General features: G+C 40.4%; 2 protein-coding genes and 1 long non-coding RNA gene across 3 annotated transcripts in view; all 3 read left to right on the top strand.

Moving 5' to 3' along the window:
* Positions 1-4518: 4518 nt before the first annotated feature.
* Positions 4519-7074, top strand: LOC146968519 (uncharacterized). Its single transcript, XM_085759252.1, has 3 exons — positions 4519-4531; positions 4686-5054; positions 6766-7074. The coding sequence occupies exons 1-3, from the start codon at positions 4519-4521 to the stop codon at positions 7041-7043; spliced, it is 660 nt and encodes a 219-aa protein (XP_085615378.1). The 3' UTR covers positions 7044-7074.
* Positions 7075-10430: 3356 nt separating this feature from the next.
* On the top strand, positions 10431-11718 carry LOC146968518 (uncharacterized). The gene is made up of 2 exons (XR_015034239.1): positions 10431-10917; positions 11668-11718. It is a non-coding gene; the product is annotated as an uncharacterized LOC146968518 (long non-coding RNA).
* A 5228-nt stretch (positions 11719-16946) lies between these two features.
* Positions 16947-25611, top strand: part of ccdc171 (coiled-coil domain containing 171) — a 30948-nt gene continuing 22283 nt past the window's right edge. The window contains exons 1-5 of the mRNA XM_085759854.1: positions 16947-17201; positions 18209-18329; positions 19138-19295; positions 20148-20348; positions 23725-23885. Coding sequence (XP_085615980.1) covers positions 16953-17201; positions 18209-18329; positions 19138-19295; positions 20148-20348; positions 23725-23885 — 890 coding nt within the window. The 5' untranslated portion in view covers positions 16947-16952. The remainder of the gene's footprint in view (positions 17202-18208; positions 18330-19137; positions 19296-20147; positions 20349-23724; positions 23886-25611) is intronic.

Below are 25611 nucleotides of genomic sequence, written 5' to 3'. Positions count from 1 at the left end.
CCCACGTTTGATAGCAAATCTTGGTGATGTGGGCCTACCTCCCGGTAATGAAATGGAGCTATTTGCATTATCATAAAGAGACTCTATGGTGGTTCGAAATTTGTTCCCAAAGCCTAAAAGTTTTAAACACTGAAAAATAAAGGGGTGTTCGATAGAGTCGAAGGCTTTATAAAAATCAAGGAATAAAATCAAGCCATCATCATCTATTAAATGTTTATAATCCAGGAGATCGATCACCAAACGGATGTTGTTGTGAATGGATCTATCTTAAATCCTGATTGGGAGTCAGAGAAGGCAGACGAGTATAACTTACTGTAAAATTCCTTTTAAATCAAGGTTGGATCTGTACATAGTTGGGTTTTAATAATAATTAATTGATTGATTAATTGAATTTCTCTCTTGCCTTCTTTTTTCTAAACGACAAAAATAAGCTGTACTTCTTTCGCCATCTTCTTTGAAGCAGAAATTAACCAAAAGTCGATTCTGGATTTTAATGTATTATTAGGTTTGAACCAGGAGTATTGTTTAGTGTTGGGGTGTACAAGGCGCCAGGGGTCTACTAAGTTATGATTGCCACAGAAATGAGATAAGGCAGGGTTCTGAGAGCTGCGTTGACATTTAGAAGGGTATCTATCCAGATGTTCATCAAAAACCATGTCCTCCCACAATTACAGTTGCATGTGGGTAGGTGAGTCTTAGATTTTTAATATTATCAGAAAGCTCTGTAAGTAACGATTTATTTTGAGCTGGGTTGTTAAAGCCATATATATATTAGCGAGGATATTATACTGTTCATCAATGTTCAAAACACAGATTAGCCAGTGACCATTATTACTAGATTTAGAGGCCACCAATTTACCAGGAGAGTTACAGAAAAGAATGGCCAGCCCAGCTGATTTTGTGGAGGATTTTATCTCCCCATTGATTAATCCAGAATTTTCCATCATCCGGTTTTGAGTGTGTTTCTTGTAATAAAATAAAGTTTGCTTTCTCGCCCTTACAAAATACTTTTTTTTTTTTTTTTTGTAAGGGAGAGAAAGCAAACTTTATTAACCATCCAACCTTTTATCACAGGGGAAATTAAGACCCTGTTTAATGCTTATTAGGTTATACTTACCAGTACACCTCAAGTGTTTTTTTTCTTCAAGTGAGTCTGTGTCCATCCATGTATCAGTCCCCTCCTCTGTCGTAAGGTCGTTTTCCAGCCGCCCGTGCTTGTTGCATCTTCGGCCACAGCGCTGCTCGAGCCTCCCTGTCATCAGCCTTGCAGATGTCTTCGATCAATCCGATGAATCCGATGGCTGTCGTTAGTAGTATGGCCGTCAGCGTCTTCTTTCTGCCAATTCTCTGCCTGAATGCATCTATCGTCGCTCAAGGTAACAGTTAGTAAATCGATCATAGCTTCTAACACCACTTTGCTGTGTGTTGTGCTGGGAAGACGGTGCTAGCTGTGGATGCTACAGCTAGTAGCCAGTTAGCATCGAGCTAGCGCATCATTACGCCTCCCTCCCTAGTAGCTCCCTACTTGAGTCTTTGGTTGTCAGTGATGGTCGGTATTTGCTCCGGCGCTTCACCCAGACTGTGTACATGTATTTATTTTTATTTGTGGTCTTGACTGCTGCTGAGAGAGAGAGAGAGAGAGGGAGACAAGGCAGCAGCTAACGCGGCTAGCAGGCTAGCAGAGCCTGAGCCTCTACTCTGCTGCTCGTAGCTTCACCTGAGCTCCGTCCGTCATTAGCTAAGAGCCTAAAGGCCCATTTATACCCTACGGTAAAAAACGGATACGGACACAGCTTAACGACGGATTTCATTTGTTTATTTTTGGGCACAAACTTCCAGACCCAACCTTTAAGTACATCGATCATAGCTTCTAATAAACCAACACCACTGGGAGCCTCCGGTGTTGTTATGTTGTTATGCTGTCTTGCTGTTGTGTTGAGCTGGGAAGACGGTGTTGTGGTGGATGCTAACCGCTACGGCTCGGTAGCTAAGCTAACGGGTTAAATGGCTAGCAGCTAACTCTGATATCCGCTGGAGAAAATGTTTTTTTAACCGCTACGGCTAGCCGTAGTTAGCATCGATTGAAGGCTCAATGCTTGAGTCTTAGTTGTTAGTGATGATCGGGAATCGGTCCGCGGGTCCAGCGCTTCACCCAGACTGTGTATATGTATTTGTTTTTCTTTGCGGTCCTGACTGCTGCTGCTGAGAAAGAGATGGAGAGACTCGGCTGCACCAGAGACAGCTAGCGCGGCTAGCAGGCTAGCAGGCCTGAGCCTTATACTCCTTTTTATTATCATTATTGTGATAGACAAATAAAGCATGGCAATTGAATATGTGAGGTGAGGGGGTTACAGATGGGTTACATAACATTATAGTAGAGTATAGAGTGCAGGAGAGAAAAAGATACATTACAAGTTAGACTAATAAAATCATTTCAAAAACATGAAAACAAGGAGAATAATAAAATGTCTTTTTTTTTTATGTATTTTTTAGCATAAATAGACTGGTGGGATAGATACGATGGACGAGTTTGAGGGATACTTATTTGATTTTGTTTGTAATGAAATATTTGTAGATCAGGGACCATATGTTTTTCCAGATCAGGTTTATATATATATATATACTATTCCAGTATGATAAGACACTGGGAGTACTGACGTTTCCTTTTTGATATAATACACGTACAGTACGACCAGCTTCAGTCTGTACAGGCTCCAGAGGTAAAGGGTCAGACTCAGGTAACGTAACATGTTTTAAGTAACATAATCACACCAGAGGGTATTGCATCAAAAACTATTGCATATTCTTTCGGAGGAATGGGAAGTGTTATATTTATTCAAAAATTCTGAGTATGATAATAGTGTGTCGTTAGATTTGAAAAGCTGTGGCCGTGGGTGAAGGGATTTGTGTTTTTATAGTATGGCGGCAGCTTCCTCCTCATGATCAGATCTCAGTGCCCTGCCAAGTCCCCTCAGCGACTGCTAGTGTGTGTGTGTGTGTGTGTGTGTGTGTGTGGGTGGGTGGGTGTGTGACTTTGCGTATCGCTGTGTGTGTGAGTGTACTGTGTATGTATTTGTGTATCTCTGTGTGTACAGGGGTAGACAATAAGGGAAATTTGCAGATCACTGGCCCCACCATTCTAACCACTGGCCCAGGACAATAGGTATCGATCCCCATATTAACGAAAAACAACATATCCCAGCCAATTCCTGTGGTAAATTTCCACGATTCTTGACTATCATTCGATACCACGGTTTAAGAAGGACAAAAAAAGTGCTTCTAAATTCATCAGGCTACTTTATTTAATAAATAAATAACTGTTTCACATTAGACTTGTACAGTATTTAGCCTCCACTGTGGTTTAACAATGAAGTAAAAACAGAGTTAAAATGGTAAATATGCCTCAACACAAACATGAAGTTATGTAGTCATTACTTTTATCCTCCAAGTAGTTCAGTGATATAACTGTTGTTCTCATTCATTCACGTTTAGGCTGTTTCCACAGATTGGTGCAAAACTGACTCATTGTTTCATTTTCAGCTCAGTTTTGAGTTTACACACGTTTTTTTTGTTGTTGTTATTATGGTCTGAATGTCACGTGCACCAGCGCTGTGGCGCACACCGAACAGCTGGCGCCCCAGCGCGAGCTCTGGCCCGTGATTTGATTATCAACAAGATGTTTTGGATTGACTTCTGTACCATATTTTCCGCACTATAAGGCGCACTTAAAAGCCTTTAATTTTCTCAAAAAACGACACTGCGCCTTATAATACGGAGCGCCTTATATATGGATCAATTGGTTAATTGGTTGATTCATACTCAGCTCCATCTAGGGGATGCATAACGTAACCCCAGTTTGACTGCAGTATCTTCTATTCTACCGTAGATGACCAAATAATCGCCCGCGTGCAAATACGCGCCTGTGCTCTAATAGCCGCCGGGTCCGACCTCATTTGGCAGAATAAACGCCGGTTCAATTAAACGCCCGGGCGATTAAGTGTTTACCATAGTCTTGCACAGAAAACAAAAGTTTTTTTTAACAGCGCTTCACCGGCTCTCACCTCTGTCAGTCAGCCCCTCCTCTCGCTCTCTCTCTCTCTCTCGCCTGCAGGCGCGTGCGCACACACACACACACACACACACACACACACACACAAACACAGGTGCGCTAGACTGAGGGATATACAGTAGGGATATAGATAAATGCGCTAATGTACAGTGTTGAAATTACCGCGATCGACCCCCCCTTCCGTTATCATTCATAACACTGCTCTGATCAGCTCCCTGTGTCGCGGTTACACAGACAAACTGTCTTTTTATTTATTGTCTGATGTCAATAAAGATGCGTCGGGGGAAAAAGTAGTTTTGTTCCAGTGTTCCTATGGTGACCTCCTTGTTCTTTGCATGATGGTCTGGTGCTGCTCATTGCAAAAATAAATTGTAGCCTGTTGCAAATACGCGCCTGGTTCTTATAAACGCCTGGGGTCCAAGTCGATTTAGCATATTAACTGCTACTAAATGGTCATCTACGGTATGCGCCTTATAATCCGGTGCGCCCTTTATATGAAAACAGTTCTAAAATAGGCCATTCATTGAAGGTGCGCTTTATAATCCGGTGCGCTTTATAGTGCGGAAAATACGGTACTTGAACCTCTCTGCTCTGTGTTCCTCTCTCTCTCCGTCAGGTGAGACCATCATCGCTCGCACTGGAGACGACGTCACTCTGACGTGTTTCGGTCCCGGGAGCGTCAGAGTTGCAGAGTGGTACGTTGATGGCGACCATCGGAGCTACGTCTACTCGTGGCGCGGCGGCGACCGGCCAGACGTGGAAAACCAACTTCAACAGTACGAAGGACGTGTATCTGTGAAGAACCTGGAGGAGGAGAAGAAGAAGAATGGGAACAGCACTGACGTGTCACTGACCATAAACAATGTTCGGCTCAGCGACTCGGGGACGTACGAGTGCCACGTCTCCAATGGGACGGTCGACCACTCTGTCACAGACACTTCCTTTGGCACCAAGTCCCTCAGGGACACCAAACTTCTGGTTGTAGGTGAGTCGGATCAGTCTGGCTGCAGGGATTTACATTAAAAGAGTAGTTCACCCAAAATTGAAATTTCACTCATTATCTCCTCCCCCTCATGTGGACTAAGGGCTGGGAGAAGTTTCAGAGTCCTCCGTGGCTTCTCTGAGTTACAGGGCGTCTGGGCGTAGCAGTGCATGTCCATATGACGGTTGCAAATGGATACCAACTGTCTTCGTAACAAAAAGACACACCAAAAAACATCCAAATACCTCCATGCTGCTCGTAAAAAAAATGCGAGATTGTCCCGAAAAAAATTAAATAAGTCTATATTTCAAGCTTGTTTGCACTGACCTGGGGAACAATTTCTCATTTCGGGGGCTTCAATACAAGACGGACATTACATACGAGCAGCATGGAGGTATTTGGATGTTTTTTGGTGTGTCTTTTTGTCACGAAGACAGTTGGTATCCATTTGCAACCGTTATATGGACATGCACTGCTACGCCGAGACCCCCTGTAACTCAGAGAAGCCACAGAGGACTCTGAAACTTCTCCCAGCCCTTAGTCCACATGAGGGGGAGGAGATAATAGGGCTGGGTAAAAATATCGATTCAGCAATGCATTGCAATTCTTTTCTCTGCAATTCAATATCGATTCAGCAATCTTCTGAATCGATTCAAGCCCCTGGCCAGTGGGGGCGCTGCGAGCAACACCCTCGTGTGATTCGCGCTGTACGGACGGGGGCCGCACTAGACCAAACCATAACAATATGGGAGTGAGTAGCAGCAGCAGCGGGGATCGATCGTCGGGGGAGGGAAGCACCGTGCCGTATTAACTTTCGCTTTCAACACGCGCTGCTGTTATGCATGCGTGCTTCTCTGTGGTGTGTATGTGTGTGAGAGGATGCGGCCATCGTCCGACGGGGGCGGCGGCGGCGAATAGCGCTACTTTTTTTTTTTAAGACGTTAGTTTAGGCGGCAGCTCTTTGTTGTTAAGGCGGCCGCCTTAACAGGAAAGCGCTGCGGGAAACCCTGAACTTATCTGACAGCTGCTCTCACTTCTTCCTCTGCTCCTCCTCACTCACTCACCTACACACAGACAGGACTCTGTCTTCCTCACACTCACCCCAGCCCCTCAGTTTCTCATCCCACCTGCCCGTACCATACACATTGACAGTCAGTCAGAAATCACAGAACTTAAACATCATAACAAGAACATTACTGCGGGGTCGCTACAATATTTTCAGTTGTGCAGTCAACTATTATTAATAATATTGTTTTGTATTGTTTTATTACTCAAAATGTTATGAGTTATTTTCCAAGAGGAAAGTATCACATAGCCTAATTTAAATTTAGCTGCACTGTAGTTCAGTGTTAAAGCAGTGTCATATTTTGTTATGCTATGAGTTATACTATGGCTGTTCATAAGGCATGAAACTAAACAAATAATTATAAAAAAAAAAAAAATCTGGTACTCTTATTTGTGTATTTCTGCTTGATACTGAATCGATATCGAAGCATTTCAATCAATATCGAATCGAATCGATATCGAATCGAATCGTGACCTAATGAATCGAAATCGAATCGAATCGTGAGATTCTCAACAATACCCAGCCCTAGGAGATAATGATAATAAATTTGAATTTTGGGTGAACTATCCCTTTAAGATAAACACAAAACGTATTAAAGATGTTTTTGATTGACTTCTGTACTTTAACCTCTCTCTCGCTCTCTCTCAGATGAGGTCATCACAGTTTGTCCTGGAGACGACGTTCCTTTGGCCTGTGACGTTCCCGCGACCGTGGCTGCTGAGGGTCCGGTCTGTTCCTGCGTGAGGGACCGACAGCCAGATGTTTCCGTGGACTGTCGGATGAGCCACGGTAACATCTCTCTGGTCAAGAAGAACCTGAAGCCGGACGACTCGGGGGTGTACGCCTGCTCTGCCGCCGGGTCGGTCAAGAAGACCGTCTACTACGTGGATGTTTCAGGTCAGAGTGCAGCTACTGGTTGTTGTTGATGTGGTGGTTGAACCCAGGGCCGTTGCTAGGAATTCTGGGGGCCCTGAAATAGGGATGTGCACGGTTTCCCGGGTACCCGAGGAGTTAATCTGCTATCCGGTTATGAATTATTCTCCGGTTAACCTAGGATTAAAAAAACAGCACGTTAGAGCAACAGTCTATTTTTTTTTTTTTAGATTTATATTAGGGATGTCCCGATCACATTTTTTTGCCCCCGAGTCCGAGTCCGAGTCATTTGATTTTGAGTATCTGCCGATACCGAGTCCCGATCCGATACTTTGGCAATGCAGTAAAGTTTTTAATGTAGATCAACTGTATCATCCCACTATTTTTCTGTTCTTTGTGCTCTACTAGGGATGTAACAATATCACAATAATACTCTACCTCAATAACAAGCCCATGACATTTATTGCAGTATTGTAAACTCTCAATGTATATTAGCACAGTAGCTCCACAGTATAATATTAATGCTGTTATCCATAAGTCAACAACAAGAACATTTGGTCAAAAATAAAATAGCTTATCATGTCTTTCTCAATCACCAGCCTCTCTCCCCTGATCCCACCCTCTCCTGCCTGTCTGCCCCCCCCCCCTCCCTCCCTCCCTCCCTCCCTCCCTCACCCAGCTCACCTTGCTCCTTCTCCCTCTCTAACTTTAAATAAATACCTGGTTCTGTATCTGCCATCACGCAACACAACGGTAGTTTTTTATTCAACAGTATGAGAAGTTTAAGAATGTCCGCGACATCTGCGCGGTCGGTCCGTGTGTCGGTCTCATGTGCGTTACGTCGGACTCGCTCTCAGTAGAAGCTGCAGTGACTGTTGTTGCTGCAGGTGTGTGTAGCGCTCAAACATCAACAACAAGCTGCTTGGAAGTCAGCAGTGAAACAACGCAGCCACACACACACAAACAAACAGTGAGCTGACACGGTGACACGATCGTCTCTCACACTCTCGCAAGCGCCGTCATTTCATATCGTTACTTGTCCGCGACGACGCAGCCACACACACACACCGTGGAGCTGTGCGCCACAGACCATGCACAAAACACAAGCACGCTGCACCGAATGCGCGTCGCTTTGGGTAATGAGCGCACATGACGAACGTCTACAGTAAAAGTAATGTGTTTGAGAGTGCAAAAGATGATACATCTGAACGCCCCCCATGCGGCCCGTCTTCGCTTTAGACAGATAGGAAAACTCTGACATGTAGATATGTAATATATCCGATTCCTGATCGGGATGTAACGTCCGATTCCGATCGAGTCTGAAACCACGTGATCGACCCCGATTTCCGATCACGTGATCGGATCGGGACATCCTTAATTTATATTTTTTATTTTCCAACATTCTCATTCATAATCATAACAAAACAAGTGACAAACATCATTCACACACACAAAGATAATCATAAAAAGAAAAACAAACCCCACCCACCCCACTAACACATTGGTCGCATACGCCTCTACCTGCATAAATACCACATATCGTGAGGCATATAAATAGAGAGAGAAAGAAAGAAAAAGAAGAAGACTAGAAAAGAGAGAGAAAATAAAAGGAGAAGCATTTCTATGTAATAATAAAAAAATATATATGTATATATAAATGTATAGACACACATCCATGCAAAAAATAAATGATGGTGATAAAGTTAAAATAAAATAAACAAATTCCATACAAAAAATAACTTACGATAATAGAATAAAATAAAAATGGCAAGCAAATTGATGAAAATAAATAGATAGATACATAATCAAAAAATATACAACAAAATAATAATGCTAAATTAAGAGCGCAGTCTAGTGTCGGATCAAACTACATCATCATGCCGTGGTTCGGCTTTTTGTTGTGTTAAACAGTTTGGGATCAAGCAGCAACGTGATTTTCTGCTGTGTAAAAGTGTTTTTGGATCGAGCCTCGGACTTTCAAACCTTTTACAATAATCTGTGGTGGTTCCCTCGGCGACGACGACAGGTGTCATCAAGTCTGTTAGAAAATCTGCTTTCAGTTTACAAACACTCTGAAACCGTGTTCATGGCGGATCATATTTCCTGCACTACACCTCCAAAACGTTGTGAAAGACGAATCCCTGATATCTGCTAATCTGCTTCTGCTCCACAGGTCACACAGCTGGAAGGGAGGAGGAGGAGGAGGAGGAGGAGGAGGAGGAGGAAGGCAGAGGGAGGAAGAAGAGAGGATGCGAGGGAACGACAGAGGACGACCACAGCCATACGGACAGAAGCCAGCTGGGATTGATACTAGGACTAGTCTTGGTAACTGTCGCTGCTGGTCTTGTCCTGGCTCCTGTCGGTTATTGGCTCTATAAAAAACAGAAAAAACAGAAAAGTAGTGATGATGATGATGATGATGATGATGATGCTAATGAAAATAAATGCTCTATGTTGTAAAGTAATATATCATCGAATAGTCACCTATTCGATGATTCAATTCCGAGAGGTCTGATTCGACTATGAACCAGTGTTTTTGGCAGGCATTTTAGATTTAGTCTTAAACCCTATTCGCACGGGATTAGTAGCTTATTACCTGGGGACCTCTGGTCATTTGTAATAATTGTGGAGGACGTCTGTGATCTTAATCCTGTGCGAATGCGCCATGTCAGTCATTTGTAAAGTAAAAATTCCCCTGCGAATTACCTACTATATTTCCAGGGTTCTTACGGATCCTTGAAAAGTCTTAAAAGGCATTGAATTCATTAATCTAAAAAGCTTAAAGGCCTTAATTGGCATTAAAATGTCTTAAATCGATTTTTCAAACGTCTTAAAATGTTAACACATGGTAAGTGGGATTTTATGGTTGTAATTAGTCTCAAATCTCTAAATAATTGGTAACATTCAGACATATAGAAGTTTTAGTGGCGGCCGTCAACGCTAAATTTCTCACCGCCACCAGCTCCCGAGTCAGTCCCCCCCCAATCATTCATGTAGCAGTCACTTTACCTTGGATCACATACTGTAGGAAAGTGGGTCAAATTGTCCCTAACTCTATGTAATAGATGTGGTGACGGTTTTTTTTTTTTTGCATTTGTGATCATGAAGTCGGTCTTAAATTTAATTTCAAGTGGCTTTAAAAACATCTTAAAAAGTCTTAAATTTAAGTTGGCTTAAGCTGTAGGATCCCTGATTTCACCACGTGGTAAAACTAGTCCCGTGCGAATCTGCATCTCAGTAATTGAGTTTTTGTTGTTTTTATTGCGTGCCTTTTCTACTTCTTCCCCCGGTTGAAACATGGAGGCTGCGGTGGAAATGATTAGCGGCAATTTTGACACCATTTTAGATGCAAATACAGTCTCGTCTCGGTGCTGGAGAGCCATTTGAAGAAACAGCTCTGGCTCTGGCCTACTCCCATCATACATGAGTGTCACAAAGTTGTGAAAATAGCAGACCTATAAATTCAACAACACATTGTGAGCTTGTAGATTGGTTATTTCCACCAATAATTGCAATAATAATCGTCTCAGCAGCCGAGCCGTTGCTAAATCACGTGAAGCATCGAGTCATGGTGACAATCCACACTTCTCTTCCTGCCCTCCATCTCACGTGAAACTCTCCTATTTGTGCCTAAAGTTTAATTTACAAGATTAAACTTTACTTTTTCCAGCATTCTCTGGCCATCGATTGCGCAGCTCCTACACACACAAGTGCCTGATGTGGTTTGAACCCCCCCCGCCCCCCCTATTTTTTGCACATGACCAAAAAGCACTCCCCCAACATCACATATGCACACACACTACCGGATGTCGGAGTGCCTTAACGTTTCGTATTTGCTTTATCAGTAAGTTCAGTTTCTGCGTTGAGTCCGTGGGTATTCCAGAAAGCGGGTTTTGTGAAAACTCTGAGTTGTGGTATAATGACAGGGTTCCTACACAAGTATGGAAAGTATGGGATTTGATTTTATACATTTCCAGGTCTGGAAAAGTATGGAAAATGGAAACTATTGTATGGAAATATATTTATCTGGGTTTGGTCTTATTCACATTATTATTTTTGTATGCGCTGTTGTACCTAGCTACAACATCCTGGAAATGATTTGGTTACATAACGGCATACAAATTCAGAATAATGAAAACAAATGATTAATTGCATGATTTATTTACATGATAAACATCTATTTACTTAAATGTCACAAATTATTAAAAAAATGTTTTACTGAGACACTGCAAAAACTCAAAATCTTTCCAAGAATATTTGTCTTATTTCTAGTCAAAACTAATCTCTTTCCACTTAAAATAAGACTCATCACCTAAAAATAAACTTGTTTTTAGATCATTTGCACTTGTTTCAAACAAATATTCACTTGAAATAAGTAGAAAAATCTGCCAGTGAAAGGAAGTTTGTGCTTGTAATAAGAAAGAAAAACTTGATCCACTGTCAGATTTTTCTACTTATTTCAAGTGAAAATCTGCATGAAAGAAGTAAAAAGTGTCTAAAAACAAGCTAGTTTTTATGTGATGAGTCTTATTTTAAGTAGAATGAGATTTATTTTGACTAGAAATAAGACAAATATTCTTGGTTACGAGTTTTTTGCAGTGGAAGTCCGGAAATTAGGGTCTGGAAAAAGTATGGAATTTGGAAATGTAAAATGTGTAGGAACCCTGTAATGAGCAGATAATCACAGACTGAAGTGATGTATTGCTTTTCTAAAACGGTTACCAATAATGGCAATATGAAAGAGGAATAAACAGTTTCAGATTTCATATAGTTTTTTATTCAGAAATACTTCAGTTCGTACACAACTAGTCTCAATAGTCCCACTAGTTGGACGTATTCTGATCTGATGAAGCTCCTTGGATAAGAGGAGAAACGTCTTCCCAGACAAATAACAAGTCCATTTGCCTACGATTCAGTTTGCCCAGAAAGAAGAAGGGAAAAAAATATTCAAAAATACCAGTAATATCTAGTAAAATAGTCCCACCTCTCGGGACGTTAGCTCGGCATGTCGTCTTTGCCTTGTTTAGCCTCCTTTCTGGAATTACCCCGCTGTACATACTGTGCAATTTGTGTTTTGTCACTTTTTTGCCAAACACTGTATTTTGATGTTTATTATAAAAGATTAAGAGGATGAATGTACTGTATATGGCTGCCCCAAATTGAACCAGTACTGGAGCGGCATTCACAACGCATTAAATACAGTGTTCAAGTGCCAAACACCCCTTTTATTTTGAAAATCTATGTCTGGGTCATGTGTTGTGTGCTTGAAACTAAGGAGGGACATAAAGCTGCTTCAGGCTCTTCTGGCTGCAAGTAAAAAATCCATTACCAGGAAGTGGTTAAATCCAACACCACCTATAATAATAAGGAATAATTCTGGAAATATTCAAAATGGAAAAGTTGATCTATTGTCTGAGAATCCAAAAAGTTAAGTTTGATCAAATTTGGGGAAACTGCATTGAATTTATAACCCCGATTCAAGCAGACTTTGTATGATCCCTCTGAAGTTTTTTATTTTTTATTTTTATTCTTTTGTCAATTTACTATCCCTGATGGAATAAGCAAGTTCCCTCACTTCAATGTATATATTTGTCTTTTTAAGATTGTTAATATGTTGATACATAAACTGTAACTATGCAGGTTGTAAGCATGTGGGTTGAAGAGAGAGTTTAATGTGTGTAAATGTGCTAAATCTTTCATATTTAGTGGAATATATAAGTGACAATGGATGCTCATGAAGGACCAGGAGGACTGTCCTTTTCCTTCGTTGACTCCTGTTGCTCACCTGTAAATGGTTGCATAAACAGGAAAAGAACTATGGTAAATACCAATTTTGTATTTTTGTACTGTTGATTCTAATGGAAAATGCCTTTTCCAAACAAAAAACAAAGAATATACTGTATATTTAACTATATTTAACCCCTGGTCGGCTTTGTTCCCTCCTTGCACCATCAAATATAAACGTGTGCTAAATAAATAAACTGAAACCTAACTTGTGTGGTCATTTTCTTCCGTTTGTGTTTGGCCGAAATGGTCACACGTCTCACGCTTTACAAGGAGCAAATATTCAGCCTTCACTAGACACAGTTAACTAGTGTTCTGACTTGAGTATAAACTTGAAGTTGAATTTCATTTATTCATGTGAATGAGGATCTTCAGTATTCTTCAGCGTAATGAGTCGTACAGAGTGAACACCAACAGACTGAAGGCTTTGATGCTTATTTTTTTTAATTAAAAACAGTTGTATTAATGGTTTCTGATTTGCAAACAGTCACATTTGAAGTTATGATCAGGAAATATTTTTCAAAACACAAAATTCACATCTCTGCTGTGGTGATAAAAGGCTCCTGTACAGTCTTTTCTTTAAAAACCATAAAACACAGTTCATCACCTGTCTAACAGCGCCCCCTAGTGGCCAAACTACAGTATGACTCATTTCTCAACAAATCTGTCTTTGTACTGTTGGTAACTCAAGAATATTTTCCAATAGATTCATATTTGTTTGTACAATTAATTTGTTATAATAATATACAAGTGTTTGATTTCATGTGATAATTGTAGAGTTTATTGTTCTCTGTGATCTGGATTCAATCAATCAATGATATGAATATATCATATTTGATTATTGTTATAATTAACAATAATAATATCGTTTTTATCTATTCTTCATTTCTTTTATTGTTTTATTTCTTTCACAGTCACACACACACACCAATAAACAGATGAAACAAACAGCTTTGTCCTGTAGAGGAGACCGGGGATGGTTGTAACATGGGTCAAGTAGCAGTTTTAGAAGGAAAAAACTCAGTTTGATGTAAGAAAGTATTTTTCTTTTAGTAGTATTTGTTTAGAAACTGCAAGTTTCAGGTAATACGAGACAGCTGTTGTGGTAATATGGGACATTCATTTTCAGCCAGATGTTCTTTTCCTTATTTCAACATGTGCTGAATTCAGTTTTTAAACATAAAAGATAATAATCATTAATAATACAATAAAAACAATCGTGGATTTTGGCACATTCATCAATGCCCAATACCCAGTTTTTACCCTGCCCCCACACACAGGCAACCAATACCAAGTGTAGATTCACATTGTTAACATTATTAAAAATGACCCAAAAAGTAGTTGAAATACTTGTTGCAGCTCAAAATATTAATGTAGTTAAACAACCTGCAGGTTACAGCAAATTATATAATATAATATAATATGTTAGGGAGTTGAACTACAGAGCTTAACTACAATTATTATATTTATATATATATATATATTTATATATATATATATATATATATAAATCAAGTATTTCAACTACTTTTTGGGTCATTTTTAATAATGTTAACAATGTGAATCTATAGGTACCCTACTTGGTATTGGTTGCTTTGTATTACCTGTAATACCTATAATATAATATAATATAATCCTTATCCTTACCCTATATTATAATAGATCCATGGTTGATAATAACAAACCGTCTTTGCTCGCACGTTCAGTGAACGTTGGTCGCCATTGGTCGGTCTTTCAGCCAATCCGCTGCTCGCATGGCAGTGACGCAGTGACGTAAAGAAGGACGCTAAAGATGGCGTCGGATTCAAACGGCTGCGGATTAAATGTCGAAGTAAGTGTTTGTAAAAGTTGATAACGAGCTACTTTGAATGGTTTTCTCATCAATATTATAAATATATTTTATAGTTTAGACATGTCTTCTCTGGTTTAACTCGGTTTGGAGTAAAACAAAGACGTTTCTTGTTGAATATTAACCGTAAAAAACGATATGCGAACGTAACTCCATTCACAAAACTGAAGATCGTTGGTTTTATTTGTTTGTTATTAAACATTTAGACGCTTTAAAGTAAAAGTTAACACAGTTATTGAGTCGTTATGACTGTCTGGTAAATTCGGTGTAAATGGAGTTAGTAAAAACAAAAAAGCAGTTTAACTAACTTAGACTTTGTTGACATTATTGAGTTCAGCGATATGGAGGATGGAGAGTGTGAATTAGCGTTATTTGTTGTGTTGCGTGGGTTAAAAAGTATATTTATGTCGGAGGAGGAAGATAAACTATGAGATTATTAAAATATGAAAATATGGAGGAGGAAAATGGAGGTTTGGTTTGAGTGCATCTGCTGCCAAGGCAACAACAGCAGCACATCTCCCCTGGTACAACAACAACTACCTCCTCCTCCTGAAGAAGCTTCTCCTCCTCCTCCTTCTCTTCCAGGCTTCACAGTGAAACCAGGACTAAAGTTTAACCCGGGTCAGGTCAGTCCAGACTAGAGGACTAAAGTTTAACCCGGGTCAGTCCAGACTAGAGGAGCAGCGGGGCCATGCAGACCGAGGCCGAGGCAGCGCAGCGGAGGAGACGCGGCCGGCGGCGCGGGGAGAGAGAGAAGCAGCCCCGGAGCCCCGAGGAGGAGATGACACGGTGAGAGGCTCCATAAAACAGGTTTTATTTAAGTTTTATTAATAACTCATAGGTTATAACCTCCTGAGATCAAGGGGGGAAAAATCAGATTTTGATTTTGACATTTTGAAGTTTTGAAAAAGAAAACATAATTTAAAGGTGTAGGAATTCCCCCCAGCAGTGCGGTTGCATATTCTTGATGTTGCATTCACGTGAAATCGGGCAGACGTCAGACAGACAACAGGCTGTGTGAAACATGTTTTATTTATGTTTTATTAATAACTGATAGGCTATAACCTCCTGAGATCAAGGGCGAAGAAACAAGAATCTGATTTTGACATTTTGAAGTGTTTGGGGTGGTGGAAAAACACGTCCAAAGTAAAAAAAGAAAAAAAAAAGAAGAAAACATAAAAATAACAATTACATTTTTCAATTCCACTTAGCAAACATGCAATATTTTGATGTTTATGTACATGGAAAGACAAGAAATCTAGTAAAGGGCAGTAACACATAAAAAAAAATAGGCCTATCAATTATGTTTTTTGTTTTTTTTAATCAACTACACTATTTACTTTTGTTAATTTAATTCTTTAAAGCTATAATATGTAGGAATTCCCCCCATCTAGCAGTTCCGTATTCTTGATGTTGCATTCATGTGAAATCGGGCAGACGTCAGACAGACAACAGACGCTGTCGAGGTGAAACATGTTTTATTTATGTTTTATTAATAACTGATGGGTTATAACCTCCTGAGATCAAGAGGAAAAAAGAAATCTGATTTTGATTTTGACATTTTGAAGTGTTTGGGTGGTGGAAAAACACATTGCAAAGAAGAAAAAAAAGAAAACATAAAAATAACAATTCAAATTTTACAACATGTCCACTTCGCAAACATGCAATATTTTGATGTTTATGTACATGGAAAGACTAGAATTATCTAGTAAAGGGCAGTAACACATAAAAAAACTAACAACAATTGTGTTTTTTTTTTGTTTTTTTTAAATCAACTACACTATTTACTTTTGTTAATTTAATTCTTTAAAGCTATAATATGTAGGAATTCCCCCCATCTAGCGGTGAGGTTGCATATCGGAACGTATTCTTGATGTTGCATTCACGTGAAATCGGGCAGACAACAGGAGCTGTCAAGGTGAAACATGTTTTATTTATGTTTTATTAATAACTGATTATTTTGATGTTTATGTACATGGAAAGACTATAATTATCTAGTAAAGGGCAGTAACACATAAAAAAAACTAATGTCAACAACTACACTATTTACTTTTGTTAATTTAATCTTTAAAGGTAGGAATTCCCCCCATCTAGCGGTGTGGTTGCATTCAGGTGAAATGGGGCAGACGTCAGACAGACAACAGACGCTGCATGTAACAGGATAAACAAGCCTCTATGTAAACAAGTGGTCCGCCAGCACGAGGCAAAACAATACAGGCGTGACACACTGCTTTAAAGGGATAGTTCAACATTTTCATTCAGTTACAGTGTTATTAATAGTGGTTTTGTTGTCATTGTCTCCTTCAGGTTTAAAGACATAATCAGCATCATGCAGAGGGAGGTGAAGCAGGCGGGAGGAGGCCAAGAGGGAGAGAAGGAGGAGGGAAAGAGAGGAGGAGGGAGGGACAGAGGAGGAGGAGGAGGAAGGAGGAGGAGGGCGGCGTCAGAAGGAGGAGACGGCGAGGAGGAGGAAGAAGAGGAGGAGGAAGAGGAGGAGGAGGAGGAGGAGGAGCTGAGGTGGAGAGTGAACCAGCTGGAGAAGGAGAAACTGGAGCTGACGTCCAGACACAACCAGGAGGTGAGAGGGAGAAATAAACAAGGTAGAATAAATAAAAGAGGAGAAGTCCAGACTCCTCCTGACGCCTCCTCTCTCTCTCTCCTCTTTCTTTCTCTTTATCTCTCCTTCTCTTTCTCTCTCTCACCCCCCTCTGTCTCCTCTTATTTTCTCTCTCTCTTTCTCCTCTCAAATTCCAATCTCTCTCTCCTCCTTTTCTCCCCCTCTCTCCTCCTTTTCTCTCTCTCTCTCCTCCTTTTCTCCCCCTCTCTCCTCCTTTTCTCTCTCTCTCTCCTCCTTTTCTCCCCCTCTCCTCCTTTTCTCTCTCTCTCTCCTCCTTTTCTCTCTCTCCCTCCTCCTTTTCTCTCTCTCTCCTCCTTTTCTCTCTCTCCCTCCTCCTTTTCTCCCTCTCTCCTCCTTTTCTTTCTCTCCCTCCTCCTTTTCTCCCCCTCTACCTCCTCTCTTTCTCTCTATCTCTCTCCCCCCCCTCCTCCCTTTCTCTCTCTCTCACCTCCTTGTCTCCCCCTCTCTCTCCTGCTTGTCTCTCTCTCCCTCCTCTTTTTCTCTCTATCTCTCCCTCCTCCTTTTCTATTTCTCCTCCTTTTCACTCTCTCTCCCTTTCTCCTCCTTTTCTACCCCTCTCCCTCCTCTTTTTCTCTCTATCCCTCTCTCCTCCTTCTCTCTCCTCCTTTTCTCTTTCTCTTTCCTCCTTTTCTCCCCCTCTCCCTCCTGCTTTTCTTTCTCTCTCTCTCACCCCCTTGTCTCTCTCCCTCTCTCCTCTTTTTCTCTTTCTCTCTATCTCTCCTCCTTTTCTCCCCCCCCCCCCCTTTTTCTCTCTATCTCCTCCTTTTCTCTTTCTGTCTCTCTCTCCTCCTTTTCTCTTTCTGTCTCTCTCTCCTCCTTTTCTGCCCCTCTCCCTCCTCATTTTCTCTCTCTCCCTCCTCCTTTTCTCCCTCTCTCCCTCCTCCTTCTCTCCCCTCTCCCTCTCTCCTCTCTCTCCTCCCCCCCCTCCCCCCCCCCTCCTTGTCCAGCTGTGCCAGCTGCAGGCCGGTGTGGCTCGTCTCAGGTCTTCAGTGGAGCGAGGAGAAGCTCAGAGGGAGGAGCTGCAGTACCAGCTGAGCCTCAGTCACAGAGACACACACGCACTCACAGGTAACTCAGCACCAGGAGAAGAAGAATCTCTCAGTCCAACCCACATGTAAACATTGTCAGTGCCCAATCCGTACCCGTATCCAGACGCTTCCCCCTTCTTTAAAGGGACAACAAGTTTTGGAAAAGCGAAGTGTTTTCACACTACATTTATGAGCCTCCGCACCGTGAAATTCTTTGACCGGCACAAGACAGACTCATGTTTTCATTCATCAAGAATTAAAGTCAGAGGTTGGAAGACGATCACATACCGTCGTAGTTCCCACCATAAACGGAGATTCGGTGGCGTTATTCTCATGACTCGCCACGAAACCGAAAGTAAAGAAACGCTGGTCGGCTCACCCAGCATTTCCACCACCACTAATAATAACAAAATAACTATAGAGACAAAACCATAGATTTATCTAAAATGGACCATTAACAAGTGTGGGTAGCGGAGATTCATCCACATTAACGTGAGACTTTTTTATAACCAAATAGAAACTCCTCATTGTCCCTTTAACTAGCCTATTAAAAAATTAAATAAAACCATGTACACCAATAAAGATAAAATTAATTTAAAAATAATAAAATGAAACTGAGGCATTTAAAACTTCTATTCACTATCTCTTCATCTGCTTGAATTGATGGATTTGGTAAATATGATTTTCTACGGTCAATTCTGAAATAAATGTGATGAACCATATTAATAGTTGATACATGTGATAAATATCACTGGTTAAAATAAATGAATACATTTTGTGAACTTATTTAGGTCCATTGGTCTATGAATTAAATGTTAATAGGTGACTGTCCCCTCCCCCCTCCCCAGAGCGATCAGCGGAGCTCCTCCGGTCGCTGCAGCAGCAGCAGAGAGCTCGTGACGTCGCGGTTCAGGACCATGATGCTTTGCAGCAGGAAGTGGAGCAGAGAGACAAACTGATCCAGAGTCTGAGCAGCGACGGCCAGAGGCTGCAGAGGCTGCTGCAGGTCACACACACACACACACACACACACACACTTGTTTATCTACATCCTCTCTTTCTCTTTCTTTTTCTCCTCTTCTCATTCTTCTCTTCTTTTTCTTTCTTCTTTTTTGTTTTCTTTCTTCTGCTTCTCCCTTTTCCTCTTCCTTTTTCCTCTTCGTCTTCTTCTCTTCCTTCTCCTTATCTTTCTTTCTTCTTTTCCTCCTCTTCTCGTTTTTCTCTTCTTTTTCTTTTTTCTTTTCTGTCTTCTTTCTTCTGCTTCTCCTTTTTCCTCTTCCTCTTCGTCTTCTTCTCTTCTTTCTTCTTATCTTTCTTTCTTCTTTTCCTTCTTCTTTTCTCCTCTTCTCATTCTTCTCTTCTTCCTTCTTTTTTCTCCCTTTTCTGTTTCTCCTTTTCCTTTTCCTCATCTTTTCCTTCTTCTCTTCTTTTTCTTTCTTCTTTTCCTTCTTCTTTCTTCTACTATTTTTTCTCCCTTTTCTACTTCTCCTTCTTCCTCTTCTTTTTCTTTCTTCTTTTCCTCTTCCTCTTCTTTTTTCCTTCTTCTTCCTCTTCTTCTTTCTCCTTTTCTACTTCTCCTTTTCCTCTTCCTCTTCTTCTTTCTCCTTTTTCTTCTTCTCCTTTTCCTCTTCCTCTCCTTCTTCCTCTTTTCCTTCTTTTCCTCTTCCTTTTTCTTCTTCTTTCTTCATCTTCTTCTCTTTTCTTCTTTTTCTACTACTCCTTCTCCTCTTCCTCTTCCTCTTCTTCCCGTCTGTGTCATTCAGGTTTAAAACAGAAACACACTAGACCTCTGGCTCATTGATCTGTACGTCAGTATGCAGAGTATTGATTACTGATCAGGTGTATTGATCGATCACAGGACCAGGCGGAGGCCCTGGAGGAGTCGGAGCGCAGGATGACGGAGGAGAAGAGGGAGAGGGAGAAGGAGGAGGAGGAGGAGCTGCGGCGCCGGGCGGAGAGAGAGGAGGCGTCCAATCAGAGGCTGCGGTCGCTGGAGTCGAACCTGGAGGCGGAGCGAGCGGCGCACATGGAGACCAAGTTCAACTCTGAGGTCGTCCAGGTAACCAACACACACACACACACACACGCACACACACACACTTCAGTAACACTTTACTGAATAGATATTAGAATTAGAATTAGAAAAACTTTATTGTCTCACCAAGGCAGGAAATTCATCTTTGGTCTCACTTATAGAGGCTTACATGAGACAAAACAAAGTCAACAGCGTAAGATTGACATAACAGCTGTCATAAACATCAGTGAATACTTCTGACAGCTGTGGTTAAGTGTCATTCAGTAAGTTATGTCACTTTTAATACAAAGTTGACATTGTTTGAGATGTTTTTGTTCTGACAATTTGACATAATTTTTAAAGTTTGGCAATTAGGTCTGCTATGACAGTTTAAAGCAGATATCATCGGCACGGCCGTTTCGGCTAATGCTGTGTTCAAGGCAGGCTTTTGAAACCGTAAGTTACAGCTTCAAGTCACAACTACGACTTGGTAGCGTTCCAGGTAACCCGTAGCTCGTGTTTTTACCGTCCTGTTGTCTGTGAAAGTTCCCTATAACGGCCACTCGTAACTTCCGACCCGTGAGCTCGTACCAGATCGAACTGGTATGACTTCACAGGAAGGAAAAACACAAAGTACGAGTTTCCTTGAACGCACCATGAGTTAGCAGCCCCCGCCCTTGTCAGGCATCAATTGGTCCTCGTGCTACGTCACCACATTCACGCGCATCCCTTGGCTGCACACACAGCCCTTCATGCCGTTCTCTCCCCTCATTGGATAACACTTGTATCCCACAAGGAAAATTTTCTCCTCGGGTTACAGCAGAGCAGAGTGACGGAGAGACTCGTGTTTAGGCTGAAATACTTCATGTAAGTGATTGCTGACGGAAAATAGGACTATTTAGGACTTATATTAACAAAAACATTCCACTGATATCTGCTTTAAATTGTCTTTATGTCAAGTTGTCAGAACAAAAACATCTCAAACAATGTCAACTTAAAGGTACCATCCCGGTCGGCTGGATTTACTGGACTAACGATTTATTTTTCGAATCGCACACCCGCCCCTCCATCCTATCAGGAATCACAAAAACCACGCCCCCATTGCTCGGCTCCAGCGCGTGCTCATTGCAGCCGGAGACTGTTGTATGTATTGCACCACAAGCAGGGCATCAGAGCGGCTACAGCAGGTTGCCGCTGTCATGTTCTTCTATGGGACAGACAGCACTGAGCTTGCTTTTGAACGGTAAAATATTAAAAAATAAATTGTACAAAGGTACATTTACAACTGTTACTGAATTATTGTACATAAATGTCAGTTCTCAAACAAAAGGCAAAATCTTTTTGCTTCAAGGTTTTATTTGTCAAGATTAGCCTGCCCTACAGTAAAAATACCTACATAGAATAAAAAGAGGAGTAAAGCAATATATTAAGTGGGAATATAGGCTATATTTAACCCACATAGTTTTAAACAACGTTCAAAACACACACAGCCAGCACAACTAAGCACAAGGCCCGCTAGCTTAATGCTAACGTATAATGCAAAACCTCATAGACGGGCTAACAGAAATTAGCCCGCGGCAACAGACAGTAAAGCTGCATAAAAAATAGCAGCATACATAAAATAAAAGAGGAGTATTAAGCGGTAATATATATATTTAAGCTTCAAAGATGTTCAATCAAACCCACATAGTTTTAAACAACGTTCAAAACACACACAACCAGTATCACAACTAAGCATAAAGCCCGCTAGCTTAATGCTAACGTATAATGCAAAACCTCATAGACGGGCTAACAGAAATTAGCCCGCGACAACCGACTGTAAAACTGCATAAAAAATAACAGCATACATAAAATAAAAGAGGAGTATTAAGCGGTAATATATATATTTAAGCATCAAAGATGTACATAGTTTTAAACAACGTTCAAAACACACACAGCCAGTATTACAACTAAGCATAAAGCCCGCTAGCTTAATGCTAACGTATAATGCAAAACCTCATAGACGGGCTAACAGAAATTAGCATTGTGGCAACCGACAGCCAATAAAGCTGCTAAAAGCTGTTTTAATTCTGGCTTTAGCACTGTTAACACGTCACAGTTTAATCCAGAGTCTGTGGTCAGTTTATAACCTTTGTTAGGAAATTTGCTCCGTTGTTTGGGAGAAGTGCAGAGTCTGTGTGAGCCCCCAGTACAGGGACCATGGCAGCTGTCACAGCAGCAGCAGCAGCAGCAGCAGCAGCCACTCCACTGAGCTGATCTGCCGGGCGACCTCAGCAATCCCGAGGGAGAAAACGAGCCAAGTAACTTCTGACGGTCTTTCATACTTTCAATAAAAGTGTTAGGTTTTTGGGTGGTGGTTGATTAGGAGGTGCAGTTGGAGGTCGGATATCCGGCTGGTCCTTTAGCTGTGCCATGACGAATTCCTAGCTTTCTAGCTGCTGGCTGGCTGGCTGTGATGTACTGTGAAAAAGTGTAGCTACAATCAAAGTGCTTGCATAATCAGAACAGCGTGCACGTTGACTGACAGACGGGCCATCCAACCAAAGTTGTCTGAGACTAATTTGATTGGTCGGCCAAATTTTAGTCCCTACTCCTTACACAGATGACCAAATTTCGTCATTGATATGTCAAACCACTAATAGCATCAATTACTGTCTAATACTTAACCGATATACTCAGATTTTTATATTTTTGCCACAAAATGGGCCGCCCGGGATGGTACCTTTAAGTGACATAACTTACTGAATGACACTTAACGACAGCTGTCATAAGTATTCACTGATGTTGATGACAGCTGTTATGTCATGGTTATGACTAGGGATGTCACGATTACTTGTTTTCACAATTAATCGCGGTATTAAACGCCACAATTAACACAATTAATTAATCGTAAAGATTCCTAAATACCGTCACTTTCTGAAAAAGATGTTGGAACCGTATCGGCAGATCTGGCGCCAAAGTAAAGGTAAATGCACAGATACCGGTCCATTTATCTAAAGTAACACTGAATTAGTAGGAATTTAAATGTTAGAGTGTCATTTGTAATTTTAAAAAATGATTAAAATAATCTTGAATATTTGGTATAGATGACAATTAATGACTTAAACATTTCAAACTCTTCCCCTGGGGGATTAATAACTGGTCCTTTATTTAGAGATTAGTAATGTCATTATATTTAGACTATTTTATTTTATTTTACACATTCATAGTGTTGTGAAATTTATTAGTGCATAATAATCGTGATAATCATAATACCGTGACTATTTCTCTGAGAATAATCGTACCAAGAAAATCTATAATCATGACATCCCTAGTTATGACAGTGTTATGTCAATCTTATGAACACGTATTCAAGTAAAGTGTTACCCACACTTCCTCACAGTCGTGGTGTGTGTGTGTGATGACGATGTGACCTGTGCAGCTGCGTGTGCGCGACCTGGAGGCGGCGGTGGCGGCGCAGCGCGGCGGCCAGCAGGAGGCGCAGCAGGAGGCGCAGCGGCTGAGGGAGCAGCTGAGCCGGGTGGAGACACTTCACCGTCTGGAGACAGAGAGGAGCAGCAGCATGGAGCGCTCCCTGCAGCGGTGAGGGGACACAACGAACGAGACAGACAACAAGTTCAAGTTAGTGGTTTAGTGGTTGCAGAGCTGAGCAGTCGTTCAGTGACCAAACCTTCTCAGCAACTTTTGAAAATACTGGCAGTATGCCTGTACAGGGTTCCCACACGTCCTGGAAAACCTGGAAAATCGTTAACCAATTTTCCAGTCATGGAAAACACATGGAAAATGAGAAAAATAGTCAAATGTCCTGGAAAAGCTTTGAGTTGTCCTGGAAAATGATTTATCACATCATGACACGAGCTGCCAGATCTCAGTTCTTTCCCAATCCTAGTGAGAAAACTAGATAGATAGATAGATAGATAGATAGATAGATAGATAGATAGATAGATAGATAGATAGATACTAGATAGATAGATAGATAGATAGATACTAGATAGATAGATAGATACTAGATAGATAGATAGATAGATAGATAGATAGATAGATACTAGATAGATAGATAGATAGATAGATACTAGATAGATAGATAGATACTAGATAGATAGATAGATAGATAGATAGATAGATAGATAGATAGATAGATAGATAGATAGATAGATAGATAGATACTAGATAGATAGATAGATAGATAGATACTAGATAGATAGATAGATACTAGATAGATAGATAGATAGATAGATAGATAGATAGATAGATACTAGATAGATAGATAGATAGATAGATACTAGATAGATAGATAGATACTAGATAGATAGATAGATAGATAGATAGATAGATAGATACTAGATAGATAGATAGATAGATAGATAGATAGATAGATAGATAGATAGATAGATAGATAGATAGATAGATAGATAGATAGATAGATACTAGATAGATAGATAGATAGATAGATACTAGATAGATAGATAGATACTAGATAGATAGATAGATAGATAGATAGATAGATACTAGATAGATAGATAGATAGATAGATACTAGATAGATAGATAGATACTAGATAGATAGATAGATAGATAGATAGATAGATACTAGATAGATAGATAGATAGATAGATACTAGATAGATAGATAGATACTAGATAGATAGATAGATAGATACTAGATAGATAGATAGATACTAGATAGATAGATAGATAGATACTAGATAGATAGATAGATAGATAGATAGATAGATAGATAGATAGATAGATAGAATAGATAGATAGATAGATAGATAGATAGATAGATAGATAGATAGATAGATAGATAGATAGATAGATAGATAGATAGATAGATAGATAGATAGATAGATACATAGCTAGCTAGCTAGATATAGATAGATAGATAGATAGATAGATAGATAGATAGATAGATAGATAGATAGATACTAGATAGATAGATAGATAGATAGATAGATAGATAGATAGATAGATAGATAGATAGATAGATAGATAGATAGATAGATAGATAGATAGATAGATAGATAGATAGATAGATAGATACTAGATAGATAGATAGATAGATAGATAGATAGATACTAGATAGATAGATAGATACTAGATAGATAGATAGATAGATAGATAGATACTAGATAGATAGATAGATAGATAGATACTAGATAGATAGATAGATAGATAGATAGATACTAGATAGATAGATAGATAGATAGATAGATAGATAGATAGATAGATAGATAGATAGATAGATAGATAGATAGATAGATAGATACTAGATAGATAGATAGATAGATAGATAGATAGATAGATACT

Source organism: Trachurus japonicus, chromosome 18, assembly GCF_045865225.1.
Source record: "Trachurus japonicus isolate A0001 chromosome 18, Traja_1.0".
Classification (NCBI taxonomy): domain Eukaryota; kingdom Metazoa; phylum Chordata; class Actinopteri; order Carangiformes; family Carangidae; genus Trachurus; species Trachurus japonicus.
Note: the sequence above shows the minus strand (reverse complement) of the source record. Positions and strands in the feature narration are given on the sequence as shown.